We start from the raw sequence: 14,406 nt of genomic DNA, 5'->3' as shown, positions 1-14,406 counted from the left end.
ATTTGTTCTGCATCCAGAGGGAAATTAAAGGTGATATGAGGCAAAACTGGTACCAACCCATTCACATGCAAGGGAAAGTGACAATGGATTGGCCACATTAAATTTGCCAAATTCCTGGGGAAAGATAATAATGCACTGACCAAAACAATAACGGACTAATAAAGAGCTTGTCTAAAAATGGAAACCCATAAAGCATTTCTGTGAAGAGAAGAATTTGCAGTTCTTGGAGCTGAATAATTCATTGCATCATTTTGGGAATATGTAGCCAACCACACATACAGGCTGTGTAGGAAAATCTTGCACCTTTAATTTTTAAATTATAGCACCTGAAAATAGAAGATATGATAATTTGAGATGTTCTTACTGGCCCAAATGCACAGTCCTTTAATTTAATTGTTGTTTATGTCATTGTGATAGATATTTTAATACATTAGTTTTCTAGTTTTGCAGTCAAGGCCGCAGTTTATTTCTAGGACTTTCGAAAGACAAAAGCCGTTCTCTAACACAAATTTAAGATCCCCTTATTAAAATTGCAACATATTTCTGGTTTACTTACATCTAATTATGAAACTTGCAGCATTTCCAACTTTGATTTTTGAACTGCTGGCACCATATCGAAACACACATACAGAGACTCACATGCCTGCACACACGCGCGTCACCCTGAATAATTATGTAATGCTGCAGGGAGGGACTGTTGAATCCTGGCCACCACATTCACACGGAAACTGTGCTGCCTGAAAGAAACTTGCAGACCCTCATCAACAAGAAGTAAGCAGGAAATAACAATACTGATAGTTTAAATAAAAATCCAGATGCATGAACAAACCAAAAAGTTAATTCAAGGTGAAATAAAATGTCACATCCTATTTCTTTTGTTATATTACTGTATCTTCACTAGTATAAGAAAAGTAAGTTCTAGTAAGACTGTAAATATCAGAAAAGTCTTGAGTTAATTTAGCAGAAACTGAAAAACATTGAAAAAATATATTTTTTAATCAGAACTGCAATTATATTCACACAGAGTTGCAAAATCAGATTTCTCACACAGTTGGATACAGCAGTGAGAAGTCTGAATCCTTAAATCTGGTCAGTCACAAGCTCTGAAATGCACATTATCAACTAAAATGAGGCAAGAAACTCACTTTACCCTCAATGTAAACTACTAAATAACATAACATTTTTACTGAATTTTTAGCAGTGTGTAACATGGACAAAAATACTAAATAACATGTAAATATTGTCCTGGCGTCTATAGTTCATTTTCTGCAACATGTACCCAAGCCTTTGTGTCAGCATGCAGAATACACATGTTGATCCACCAATCTGATAACTGACCGGTAGACCAAATTCACTTCAGGGAGCAGATGTGCTTCACTGACATGCCCCTAAAAAAACAATCACATTCCAACATGGCCTGCAGTTGAAGCCCTCCCAGAATATTCATTTCTGTCATTTTTTTCCCTATTTGTTTCTAATATACAAAAGCAAAACAATTTTTTTTTAAATACTTTGTTTTTACAGGTAAAGGAAAGAAACAGGCCTAGAAAAAGTAAGTGATATATGGAGCTCTCTATCTAATCTGACAGAGTTTGAGAATTCAATTCTTTTTTTTGCAAAAAAGAATTGGGAATGATTTCAGCCTTTAGGTGTGCAAAGCTTTTAGAGAAATAAATCAATATATTTTGCTGCTGTAATTGCAGCTACATGTGGTTCACGAGGGTGAAAATAAATGAATGCCACACTTTTTAAAAATATTTCTTGGTAAAAAAAAAAAAGTATAATTTTCTTCTCGCTTCACAATCAGGCACTATTTTGTGTTGTTCTTTCACATAAAATCTTAGAATGTCCACTGAGGTTTGCAGTTTAGCAAAATAAAAATAAAAACCTTTAAAATAGAATGAATACTTGTGTCAATGTAGGTATGTTTTGTGCATAAAAGAGATAAAAAAAACAATATGGGGAGAAATATTTTATTTGCTACTTTTCTGTCCATATTTCTACCTCTCAGACCAGCTCTTTTTTTTTTTTTTTACCACATTATACACTTAGCATGCTCTAGAAATGGTTCCGTTTATTTTCTCTGTATTGTAACACAGCACAATAGAACAGAAGAGCTCATCTTCAGTTGACAGCAGGTAATTATACAGATGTCCTGGTATCACTCAGCGACTCTTTCCAGTACACCTGAAAAACCAAACAACAGGACAGGCACATCCAATATGTACAAATGAAATAGCTTGCTAGTTCTCATTTTCAGCACAATGAACTACTGGGCCAAAGGACAGAGATGAGTTGATTCCACTTCCTGCCTTGTTGATCTGCAAACATATATCAGCGGAGAACATCTCTTGCTTTCCCGGCTGCACATCAGCCAGAGCATACCAAGTCAATCTATTGTACGAGGCCTCTGTGAAATGGAGGAATCATCTGCTAAATTAATGACTAGGGAAATGAAGGAATGTTTTGATTAACTCACCTCAATAAGGCGTCCCACCCCTGCAGGGAGCCCAATGATTAGAGGCATGTTCCTGTCAAGATACTGAATTTTATCAATGCAGGTGGGACTCCATCTAAGAAAGAAAAAAAAAAAATGTCAATGGGCTCTTTTATCAAAGTCAGTTGTGATCTGGATGTTTTCTTGGACTTCATGAGATGCATAGAAAAAAAACCTAACAGATTAAGCACCAGTGGTGCAAAGCCTGCAACGAATTGACTTTATTTATCTGCCTGATTCACTACATAAGTTACTGCAGAGGTCAGCACATGCTTTCATCCTATGAAAGTCTTTGATAAAAGAAGGCCTGCCTCTGCTGCACACCAGTACAGACCTCAATAATTCACAGTTATTAGTAAATCACCAGTTGTCAGCAAGTAAGGCAGTCTTACATGCTACAACACGACCCTTCCACATAACCAGATTAGACTGACTGCATTATCCCCAAATTCCACCCAGTCCGAGCATTAAATGTAATTTATCAGAAAAAGCATGAGTCTGAAAAATTGGATTCACTTGTTGCTTGTTAACACCCAGCAAATGTGTTGTTTCTAGAATAAGACCATACACAAAGGCCCTGCCAGCTACTGCACCCACCATCTGCTCTATCCATGTAGCACCAGGCTCCGAGGACATTGTCCCTGCCAGTCATAAGCAGATTCAAGTTAATGCAAGGATTCAAATGAGCTCCACTAAGCAATCCCAGTTTTATCTCTTACCATCTCCCTGAAAAATAATCGCATCCATTGAACTTTCCCACATTTTGTCAAGGTAAATCCACAAATGTTATTGTTTCTTAGAGGGTTCTATATGCTAGGCCAACACAAAGTAGCAAATATTTTGAAGTGAAAGGAAAGGATACATGTTATTGTAATCTGAATAGTGTGGTGTAAATCTGTGTTAAGCCTTACCCTGTCATTTGGTGCACATCTCTGCCATCTTTATTTATCTAGACTGAAACTTTTGTCATTTATCTTTGTTAAGGAATAATTCCTTTGTCAGATGTTCCTGCCGAAGAACCATCCCTACAGCATTATGCTGCCACTACCATGTTTCACTGAGGGCATGGTGTTCTCATGGTGACATGCCATTTTAATTTTCATCCAAATGTAGAATACATGTAGGCCATAACTCTAGATTTTGATCACATCCACCCTTTACCTCACCCTTTTGTACAAATTTCTGTGTTTAAATTCTATTCTTCACCAGAAAAGCTTCACAGTTTTAATCGTGCACATGGAAACTTAATAAATGTTTAACCAGCAGACCTTATGTGACATTTGCGTGTCAAAGTGCACAGAGGCACTAAATTTGTTTGTACCTGCAACCGGACACTGTGTGTAACACTGACCTGCCCTCATCCAGCCCAACTAGAAAAACTCTACCTGATCAGGAAAGTCAAGGCATTTGCATTTCAGAACCTGTCCTTTGTTTCTCATGCTCTGTTCAGTACTTTTCCAGTTTAGCTCAAGGCTGAGATGCATTTTACTATTATTCACAGCTTATGTAAAACCAAACTAAACTGTTGTTATTAATCGTTAACCTTGTAGATTAGAATTAAAAGAAAAGAAAAAGAGTTTTAATACACAACTAATGATTTTATCTGGGTGTCCCTTTTGAGTTAATAGCAAAACATATTGTAAGGATTAAAAAAAGTTAAAAACCTTGACTGCACTAGTAGGTAGGAGACTTTAATTGGAAAAGTACTGCATTGATTCAGAGCAGCTGGCAGCAAGTTAAATAACACTAAGTAACTCAGTGAGCAGCTTCTCACTTCTTAAGCAACCATCTCACTTTAGCAGACAATGCCAGGATTTAGTGGGCTTGAATTGTGAAAGAGTTGTTCAGAAACCACGAGACACTGCTTTCACTACACTGACTGTCCACAATAGAGTCCAGAAAATAAATCCCATTGAGAATGTGTAGGATGTGTTAAAGAACATCTCATGGTCTGATTCTCCTATCACCAAAACAGAACCTTTTGTGAAAACTGTACGCAATTCTAGGTGTACATAGATGCTGAGGAGTTGCCCCCTCTATTAGATTTATTAGCTTTTTATCAAGGCTAAAAGGCTTTTCAAAGAAGGCAGAGAAGATTGACCTCTGTTAGAAGATGCAAAAGCTTTGCAGTCATAATTTATTTCTTGCAATTTCAACGAACTTCAAATATTTTATCTATTGAGAATAAACATTTTCAATCATTCTTGACTCCAAAAAGGCATCTTGACAATCTCAGTTCATGCTTAAAGTCTTGTCAAATGCTTTTTTTCTCTGTCCTTATAGCTCAAATTCTATTTTTCAGCATATGTTGTGCCATGCTGACTGCATTGAGGCCAACATCAGTCATTTACTGCTGGAAAGAAAATATGACCTTTTGAATGCATGACAAGGAAACCAGACTCCTGCTCTGCCTTTCTGCGCAAAAGAACCTGTGGGGTAAAGGGCCATGCCACTTCCTGTCTTCCTTCCTGAGAAAAGAATGAGAAACCTTTTAAAGCATCACCTTTGCCGACACAGCATTGCATGCCTACTTTTCCTTTTCCTACAAACAGCCTCTAACTTGAGTATTTTGTTGCACATCTCTGAATTGTGCTCTGCTTTATCTTGTCCTTCTATTTTTAGATAAACGGTAATTTATAAGTCTGCTTGAAAATGCTTTAGTTTTCTGATAGCACAAAATTGAGTAGGTTTAAGTTTTGCTATTTCATAGTCAATTGTAGTTTGGGTGGCTGGTTGGCTGGCTGCCTGCCCAGGATGTCGCAGCGCTCAGGGCGCTTGGTGTCACAAGCACTTAAAAAAAAAAAGTGTCCTCTAAACAGATTTTCTGTTGCCTAATTTGGAAATGGGTGACACCTGTGTTATATAGTCTCCCCTAATACCTGCTGAGATTAAGTGGGTGACTAAGTTTCCTGTGTAATGCACACTCATAGCTTGTATTTGATCTGCCAACAAGAATATCTCTCTTTTTCTAACAGTATCCTCGTCTGAATGGCTGTATGAGGAGTATTTTGGACGTTTGCTTTCTCCTGCTATATTGTTGTGGTTCTGCTGTTGGTTCTGAATTCTACTTTAACTTCCAGATTATTATTTTTTTAATAGTAACAGAAAATTGACTTCACACATCAACCTGAAAAAACTATCTACACAGTTGACATATGGTGGTAACAGCATCATGCTGGGGGGTGTCATTCTTCTACATAAATGGTTGTTCATATCAGTGTTATCATTTCTGCAGCATAACTGAGACCTGTCTTAAAATGAATATAAATGCAGTAACATCAATATGGGAGTGAGAATGAGGACAGTTCATGTGAGTGGCACCGTGTGATGGAGGGGCAGATGGGACACGAATAAAGTCTCCACTGCATATGGTCTCATTGTTTTATTGGCAGCCTGGGCAGCCAGTGAAGACGCAGAATGTTATTCGCAAACAGTTGTTTTCTGGCCAAGAAAGAAAATAAAAGAGCTATTCTGTCTGCCACCACTTTGAAACAACAATGGATTTGGCCTTTGCTGACAAAATTATGGCAAGTTAATAAGAATGACTCTTGAAGAAGAAACCTGATCTTCTGCTTCAGAGGGTTTAAATTGTATTGAGTCTCTAACTCTACAAAAACCTTAATTTTGACATATTTGTTTGTTAAACCACAATTTTTTATTTGCTTTTAATCAAAGTTTTAAACAAATATGGTTTAGAAGTACTGCATGGTTATTGATACAAATCACAACGAACAATGACAGAAACAACTTTTTCTGGTTAAGCTTTGCATGAACTTTTCCCAGCTAATCGATTGGTCCGAAGGGTGGCTTTCATCTGACTTGGTGAGAACCTCTCTCTGGTTAAGGGAAGAATTTCAGAGCTTATTAAAACTGACTTTGATCTTTTTGCCAGTAGGAGCACCTCATCGTGTCCTCACCCTGCACTCATCCATAATTTTCATACCCTGCCAATTTCAGATAATAAAAATACGATTCGCGAGTCTAAATCAACTCTTGCAGATGCACAAAATATTTTGAACGTGATATAGCTATAGATTGGGAATATTTTTAAGTAATTAAACAAGGCAGAAGTGGACAAATGAGAAATGAATAATCAAAGTGAATGCTTTCTGTCAAGCAATGTAAAATGATACTTACAATTTTAATGAATTGCCTTCCATGTGCTGAAATGGATGAAAATATGTTAGAATAACATGATGAGAAATCTGTGTGTCACACTATATAGTGGTGTTCATTATATCCATTTGCTGCTGGTAATCCAGAGTCCAGGTCAGGAGTTTGTGCAATTCGAGGCCAGAGAGCTCAGTATTGCTTTCAGGTGTTCTGTTCAGAAAAAGCCAAGCTACTGGCTTTGTGTGTGTGCAGTTTTCCTTAAATAAGGCTCTGATCACATATTATCTAGCTATCACTTATTTCCATCACATTTTTCGCAGAACTGTTAATGGTCTGTTACCACCCATGATGACATCAAGTACTCTTGTAAAAGACAGCACTTACATTCATTCACAGATCATTCACCAAAACCTCTGAAGATTTAGTTCTATCAACAGTGGATAGTATTCAAACTGGTCATTAAATTTGAAAAAAACATAAAAATTATAGGACCTTTTTCCTCTTATGAAATGTAAAAAGCTGAGAGGAGGAGCTGAAGGATCCAGGCTCTTTGAAAAGGGATGCTAAAATTCTAAGAAAAGTGCCACTTCCTTGAAACCAGACAGTGTCAATACAAAACAGTAAAGGCCCAGTCACAGTATTAGCGTGAATCCCTAGAAAGTTGCCTCCTGCAACGTGTACTGCAGAAAGTGACATGATCATGAATCACACGGCATGCCTATAATAAAAACAATCGGAGCTTTCATCCCACTTTCCCTGTTATTTATTTGTTTATTTATTAGTGCCTTTATTGCGGATCAATTGGCTTCGGCTTCATGTTTCAACACAGGTGAATTTAAAGAACACAAGAGATATGCAAAGGTGAAAACAGAGCAATAAAGATAGATCAATCAATTGACAAGCAGCTTCAGCAAACAGTATTCTCAAACAATGGAAGGAAAGTCTTTTAGACCTGTGGAAAGTAGAAAGTATAAGGAAATGCTTATCAAATATTATATGGTATGCTGAAGGTATCTCCAAACTTAGATTAATTCAAGATGGGCCTAAAGTTCAAATTTTATTCATTTAGTGCCTCTGAAAGACATACATATTTTTCACATTTTATCACAGTACAACCAAAAACATTTATTTGTTTTTGTGAAAGAAATACTTGGTTTTCAAAGTTTTGACAGTATCTGAAGAGTGTGGCAAACATTTTCATTCAGTTTGCCTCAGTCAATATTTTGTAGAGCCACTATTTGCTGCAGCTAGTGCTGCAAATCCTTTGGATTATCTCTACCAGCTTTGCAATTAAAAAGTGAAATTTGCATTTAAGGGGTGAGATTTTTGCTCTTTCTTATTTGAAAAACAGCTTAAGCTTACTCTTATTGAGTGGAAGGATTATATAAAGATAGACTTTCACACCTTTTCCACTTTGACCGGGCCATTCTAAAGTATTTATACTTTGATCTTAATCATTTGATTGTACCTCTGGCATAATATTCAGGGTCATTGTCCTGTTGGAAGGTGAACCTCTGAGCCAATACAAAGTTCCTAACCAATCCATTCTGTAACTTTAACTTGTCCTTTAACTGTCCCTTTAGAAGAAAAGCAGAAGCCAGGAAGTTTTGATCTAATCTGACCACATGTTTTCTCTGTGGTTGAGTTGGCTTTCACAACAGGGATTAGAACTTGGAATCCAGAAAAACTACCTTATCAACTACTTTTTAGACTCCTATTCTCCCAACCCAGAAAAGGAATTAGACCAGAGGAAACTTCCTTATTTATACTTATCTACCAACCCTGAATAGGAGTATCCAGAGATTACTTACTTATACTTATCTAGCAAACCAGAAGTCCAGAGGATACTTACTTACTTACTTACACTTACTGTATTTTTCAACCCAGAACAGGGATTAGAACTTGGAACCCAGAAAAACTATCTTAGCAACTACTTTTTAAGCTCCTATTCTTCTAAACCAGAAAAGGAGTTAGACCAGAGAATACTTACTTATACTTATCTACCAACCCTGAATAGGAGTATCTAGTTTATTTACTTTGGATCAACATTATTAGCTGTTTCTTCTTTTGCTCTTTCCTTTGGTTTGTTATTTTGTTTGTATTTCCTCTTAATTCCTGTAAAGCACTTTGTATTGCCTTGTTGCTGAAAATGTGCTATATAAATAAAATTACTGTTACCTTTTACCATAAACACCAGCTCTGTGGAGGACTCGACTAAAAGTTGTCCAATCAACAGATTCACATTCACAGCAAAAGTCTCTTGGCTGCTGTCTGACTGAGGTTCTTGTTGTTAATCTTCCTTTAATATATTGAAGTTTATGGTTTAATTTCCACATTAACTTTTTCTGTGTACAACATTTTATATCTTCAAACTGCAGGAAATGAAAACAGTTTAAGAGCATTTAACAAGGTAAAGAAAAAGGAAAATGTGTAAGCTCTTTGGTTAAAAGCAGGGTGTCATGGTTTAGGTTATGAGAAGCCAACACAACCATAAAAACAGATGATTGGTCAGTAAGGAGCAGATTTCTACGAGCCATTTTGGGAACCAAGTCAATTAACCTATATTCTTCAGCTTTTCTTCTTACTTTTAAAAATAAGAACATAAATAATAGAATAGTTCAGCCAAGGGAAAAGGCATCCACTTGTATGGGTTTTCACAAACCAAGCATGTAATTGCCTTCCTGAAGGGTGTGAAGGAAAACAGGCAGACATTAATGAGACAGCAATAGAATGGGCAAAGCTATCCAAGCATGGCGCCCTTTAGCTTCTGAAAGGAAAGGGAATGTTACCCAGTCATACATGTCCTTCTTTCATCTTCTATTTTCTTTAAATGCCAATACAAGGGAGCATCACTTTTAGTTTTTTGGAGTAACAAAAAACGAGTGTTTCAACACTTAATGTTGTTGAAACATTAAGTGTGGAGCATTCATCTGCTTTTCATTGTATCTTGGAAATGGAAATGTGATTTCTATGCAGCCTGTTACAACAAGATCCAGTTTCTTATAGTTTTTTTAAATGTTTTATTATAGTTAGAAATATGAAGATAATTGTTTTTGCCCACAACATTAGATAGTACAAAATGTTTTGGGACAAAATGAAAGTTTTATTGTTTTTTTTTTTTTCATTTACGTTTAAGGGTTTTACCATTGACAAACAAGGTCATCCATGTGCCAAAAAACAAACATCAAACTTACTCCATTTTATATTTTTACAAATAGAGTGAATGATTCATAAATGTTAGACAGTGGTTTAAAGAATATCTAATAAATCAGGCTCAGGTTTGATTTTGAGATGTTTAAATTTAGTCCAGACTATTTACATAACTTAGAAATAGCCCTTGAAAGGAGACTTCAAAGTAGATGTAACATAGCATCTATGCTATGCAATCTATGGATAGCATCTATGCATAGCATAGATGTATAGCAATCTATGCATAGCATCTATGCATTTACATGCATACATGCATAGATGTATCTATGCATCTACATGCATATATACTCAAAGCTATTAGTCAGAATACTTTGAGTATGTATCTTGCCTGTCCTTGTTTTTTTGTTTTTTTTTTCTATGGGGCAAAATACTCCTAGCATTAACAATTTAAAAGTGGTTGGAGCTTCTTTGGTGCTGTTGTAATGAAGTGCTTTTGCTAAATGAGCAGTTTGTATGAACATTGTCAACAAACTGTGCAATTCAAAAACTGCTTCCATTTTTACTACAAAATGAGAGTAAAAATGGAACCAACTTTATTTCTGAGGTTTAAACAATCCTAGTATTGTTTGTAGGCTGAACCTTTGAGAAAGTAGCAGAAGTTGCAGTAAAGTGGTAGCTTTAATCATTAGTAAAGAGCAGTTTTTTTAATTAACAGTTTTGCAGTTTGGTAAAATTTCATCTAAATTCTATGTATTCCCACACATGTCCTATAAAAGGTTGGAGCTTAACTTGTAGCTTCCACAAATGAGTGTTGAACACACACACAAAGTAAAACAGGATTATTCTTGAGATTGTGGTTCAGTTTTAAATGAAAATAACTAAGTATGAACATATTATCCAACTTAAGGTGCACTTCATACCTCTCTATGCACTCTATCATGGAGTCTATGTGAGACTGATTTATTCATTTGTTACCACTTACTAGGATCTTTCCATTGACACCTATGTGTAGCCAGATTTCTGTGACTGCGCTTACTGAGCACACTGAGAGCAGGACATTACTTCCTGTTAGAAAGTCACACAAAGACATAACAGATAAAGAGATAATGGGTCAGTTCACGAGCAGAAGGGGAAAAAACACAAACAGAAGAGAAATAAGGAGAGCCCTGTTGTTTCCCAGAATGATTAATTTATTTGTCCGGAACAACAACAACACAAGTGAATTAATATTCTAGCAAGAAATAACTTTACTATTTCTTTTCAGTCCTTTTCTTATTCTCTCCTTCTCAGTTGGAAATTAACAATCCAGCTCATCATCGCCCCCTAAAACTCAGTAGTGAAATTGTGTCTCTTAGTCATATGTGGTCAATCAGCTGAGCTAAAAAAAAAAAATGCAGCACTTGCTTGTCAGCGAGGCATGCACAGATGTGGAGAGCTGTGTTAAAACCTTTATGGTGTAAAATTTGAGGTGGCCATGTATAGTTTTTACTTACTTGCTCTGCAGATTGTTTATTTACATGTATAAATGATGGTTTGGTTAAATGATAAGATGTTCTAACCACAATTTATGTAAAGACTTCATTTTTAGGGGAAATCTTGGGATATTGTAATATGCCGCAAAATCTCATCACACCTCTTCTTTGTTTAACCATTACTATTTGAGAACCTCCGACCATTAATTTCAACTAAGCTTTCACAACTCTGCCACCAGATTTCTTTACGGGTGCATAAAAAAGTAATTTGATAATTTGATCAATCCATATTTTCATGAAAAACAGTGATGTTTCTTTTTGACCAAATATTGTCTGCCAGCTATACTTTCTTTTATCTCTGAAGAATATGACCTTTACCTCAGTCTTATCTTGGGCTATCATGCTGTGGAGGTATTTTTTTCTTTATCTTCATTCCTTTGGTTTCACACTCTGAGCTGCTGAGTTCAGAGCAGCTCAGAGTGTGAGCTGCTCTGAACTCATGGAAAATTTGCTTAAATTTTCCGACAAAGAAATATTTTGATGCTTTACATAGAGTTTCAGGGAAAGGTAAAATGAATGTATGTTCATTTTTTTATTTTTCTCTTTTGACTGACCAATGTTAACAACCTGCTTCTTATTGGAATAGCTTTTGGTTACCATGTGTTTAGCAGTCACCTCCAACCTAAAATGTTTTGCACTGCACTGAATTGAGGTATTGGTTGTGTTTTAATGAAACCTTCAATTTTCCATTTATAAATGGTTGAGAGTTTTTATAGTGACAACTTAAAAAAGAACAAAAGTCTACTTTATTTTCTATTAAACCATTAATAAATATGCAAACAATTACAACTGCTCATGTTAAGTGTTTTTTTATTTTTATTTTACTTATAAAAGTGAAACATTTGAGTGCACACACAACATCTTATCTGTCAGCAATAAGAAGTGATACAGAAATATAGAAATGTACAAAATGGCTCAACATACAATACTGATAAGGAAACAAAAGATTTTCCAAACTGCTTTGTTAGGATTTCAGTCCTCAGTGCACACTTAAGCAGCAGTTTGGATGAAAAGTTTGCACTGGGTCGATAAAAAAAGTGAATTAGAAGGTGACACTAAATGACCCGTAGAAGAAAGCCCCTTGTTGGTAATTAAAATAACACAAAAATGCTAAAATACACTAAAGAGCTTTTCTGTTTTATATTTTATATCTTTTTACAATAGTATAGACATGTACATTGGGGTTAAGTGTGTGTAGCTATTTAGATGTCATCTCCACGGTGGTCGCATCGTTGCCTCCGTTGACGTCATAGTCCCCGACTGGTCCACTCACCAGCACCTTCATGCGGTCTGGGAAGTCGTCAAATTTGGGCGACAGCAAGAAATCGTAAATGAGAGCCGCAGCCACGCCACCACACATCGGACCCACCCAGTACACCTGGAACAGACAACACTGATCAGTCAAGCCGCAAATAACACAGAATCCTGGTGAGCAAAGAAGCTTTCCTTTTGGTAGTGACTTATACTGAATTATTGATGCACTTTTTTTTAGCTATAATTAACTAACTTGCTTTTAGGAAGCAATTAAGATTCTTAACATTGAGACATAATGTGTGCAGAGTTGTGAGGTGTGCATAAAATGCTTGTGTGTTTTACCCACTGACTTACCCAGTGGTCTGTGAAATCATTCAGGATCAAAGCTGGACCAAAGGAACGGGCTGGGTTGATGCCACAGCCTGTGTAGCTGATCTGTAATCACAAAGTAATATTATCTTCTGGGATGAAGGATATCGACTAAAGCAAGCTGTAAAATTTATGGTCTTTGAGAGCTTTGCCATGTTTACTGCTGGTTCACCACACTGAAACATGGTGCACCTTTGCTGAATAAACCTTGCAATGTTTTTGAGGATAAACTCACAGCTGCCAAGTGTCCCAGGCAGACCGAGAGGCCAATGGCCAGGGGTGCCGAGCCGGTGACATCACGCCGCCTTTTATCAGTGACTGCAATGACACACAGCACGAGCTGGAACGTCGCCAGGAGTTCTATGCCTACGCCTTGGCTGGGGGTGACACCGTTAAGCTGTGAGGGTAAAAACAGAACAACAGTTGGTTTTATTTAGATGGATAGTTTCCCATCCCTCCTCCCAGTTTCTCATTTAGCAGTTTGCTGGGATTGTCCTGACACTTTGACAGTAACTTGGCAGAGAAACAGAATTCGATTTCGTTAGAAGTTATCAACAGAAAAGTCATGTTTTTCAGCGCTGCTCACGGATATGTTTTTGTCTGTAAAACCCAAGCTTCCAAAAGCACTTAACTCAAAGTGTTAATTTTGCATATGTTCACTTTAAATTTCTTGCAGCTGTTCACTTGTTTTAACGATATCTCATGTCTTCTAAGGAAGAGGACAAGGTAAACAGTTTCAGTTCAGCCTTATGAAAGCTACAACATGCTGAAATTAAATGTGGATATATATCCTTTTTTTTTGGAGAACTATCAAAATAAATACTTACAGAGTTCAGCCCCAGTACAGCCGTTTCATTTGGACGTGTTCCATACACAATGCCACTGGCCAGAGCTGAGCCAAGCATTTGTGCCACAATGTACATAACTGCCTTAAATACACTGATCTGGCAGCTTGCAAGCATCCCGAGGGTCACTGCAGGGTTCAGGTGGGCTCCGCTGATGTGGCCTAAACTCTGGGCTAGAGTTGCAATCGCAAGTCCAAATGCCAGTGACACCTTCACCTCCTGGTCTGGGGCAGTGTTGTTCTTGTTCCCGATGGCTGTGGAGATGCTGAGGAAAATGAAGAGGGTCATGCCAACCAGTTCAGCCAAAACGGCCCTCCAGAACTCCTTACTCTTGAACTCTCGCATGGTAGCGGCTGAGGACTGGCTGTTTAGGGTTTAAGTTGAAGCTGGTCTTCTGCAAGGTCTGAGTAGTTAAACTCACAAATAACTGCAAACAGGCTGCATATATAAGGCCTGAGTGCTGATAATGGTTGGTGGGCGGGCTTTCAAAAAAAAAAAAAAACTGAAAGAGAGGGCCACACTGAATTAATGAGAAGACTAAAGACTGGTCTCTCACATCCCTCCCTCTGCTTCCTCCCTCTCCCTACAGCCTCTCTTTGGACCCCTCTCTGGTCTTTGGACTTTTGTGAGTAATAGAGCTGTGTCT

The 14,406-nt window shown here is 37.1% G+C and overlaps 1 protein-coding gene and 1 long non-coding RNA gene across 2 annotated transcripts; both read right to left on the bottom strand.

Moving 5' to 3' along the window:
• Window positions 1–1,959: 1,959 nt before the first annotated feature.
• On the bottom strand, window positions 1,960–7,051 carry LOC116721527 (uncharacterized). The gene is made up of 3 exons (XR_004339614.1): window positions 6,635–7,051; window positions 2,480–4,965; window positions 1,960–2,321 (listed from the first exon to the last, which is right to left on the bottom strand). It is a non-coding gene; the product is annotated as an uncharacterized LOC116721527 (long non-coding RNA).
• A 5,034-nt stretch (window positions 7,052–12,085) lies between these two features.
• On the bottom strand, window positions 12,086–14,195 carry aqp1a.1 (aquaporin 1a (Colton blood group), tandem duplicate 1). The gene is made up of 4 exons (XM_032565313.1): window positions 13,743–14,195; window positions 13,151–13,312; window positions 12,901–12,981; window positions 12,086–12,670 (listed from the first exon to the last, which is right to left on the bottom strand). The coding sequence occupies exons 1-4, from the start codon at window positions 14,103–14,105 to the stop codon at window positions 12,491–12,493; spliced, it is 786 nt and encodes a 261-aa protein (XP_032421204.1). The 5' UTR covers window positions 14,106–14,195; the 3' UTR covers window positions 12,086–12,490.
• Between the last annotated feature and the right edge of the window lie 211 nt (window positions 14,196–14,406).

The sequence above is a fragment of the Xiphophorus hellerii genome, chromosome 6, assembly GCF_003331165.1.
Source record: "Xiphophorus hellerii strain 12219 chromosome 6, Xiphophorus_hellerii-4.1, whole genome shotgun sequence".
Classification (NCBI taxonomy): Eukaryota; Metazoa; Chordata; class Actinopteri; order Cyprinodontiformes; family Poeciliidae; genus Xiphophorus; species Xiphophorus hellerii.
This window is presented reverse-complemented; position numbering and strand designations above follow the sequence as displayed.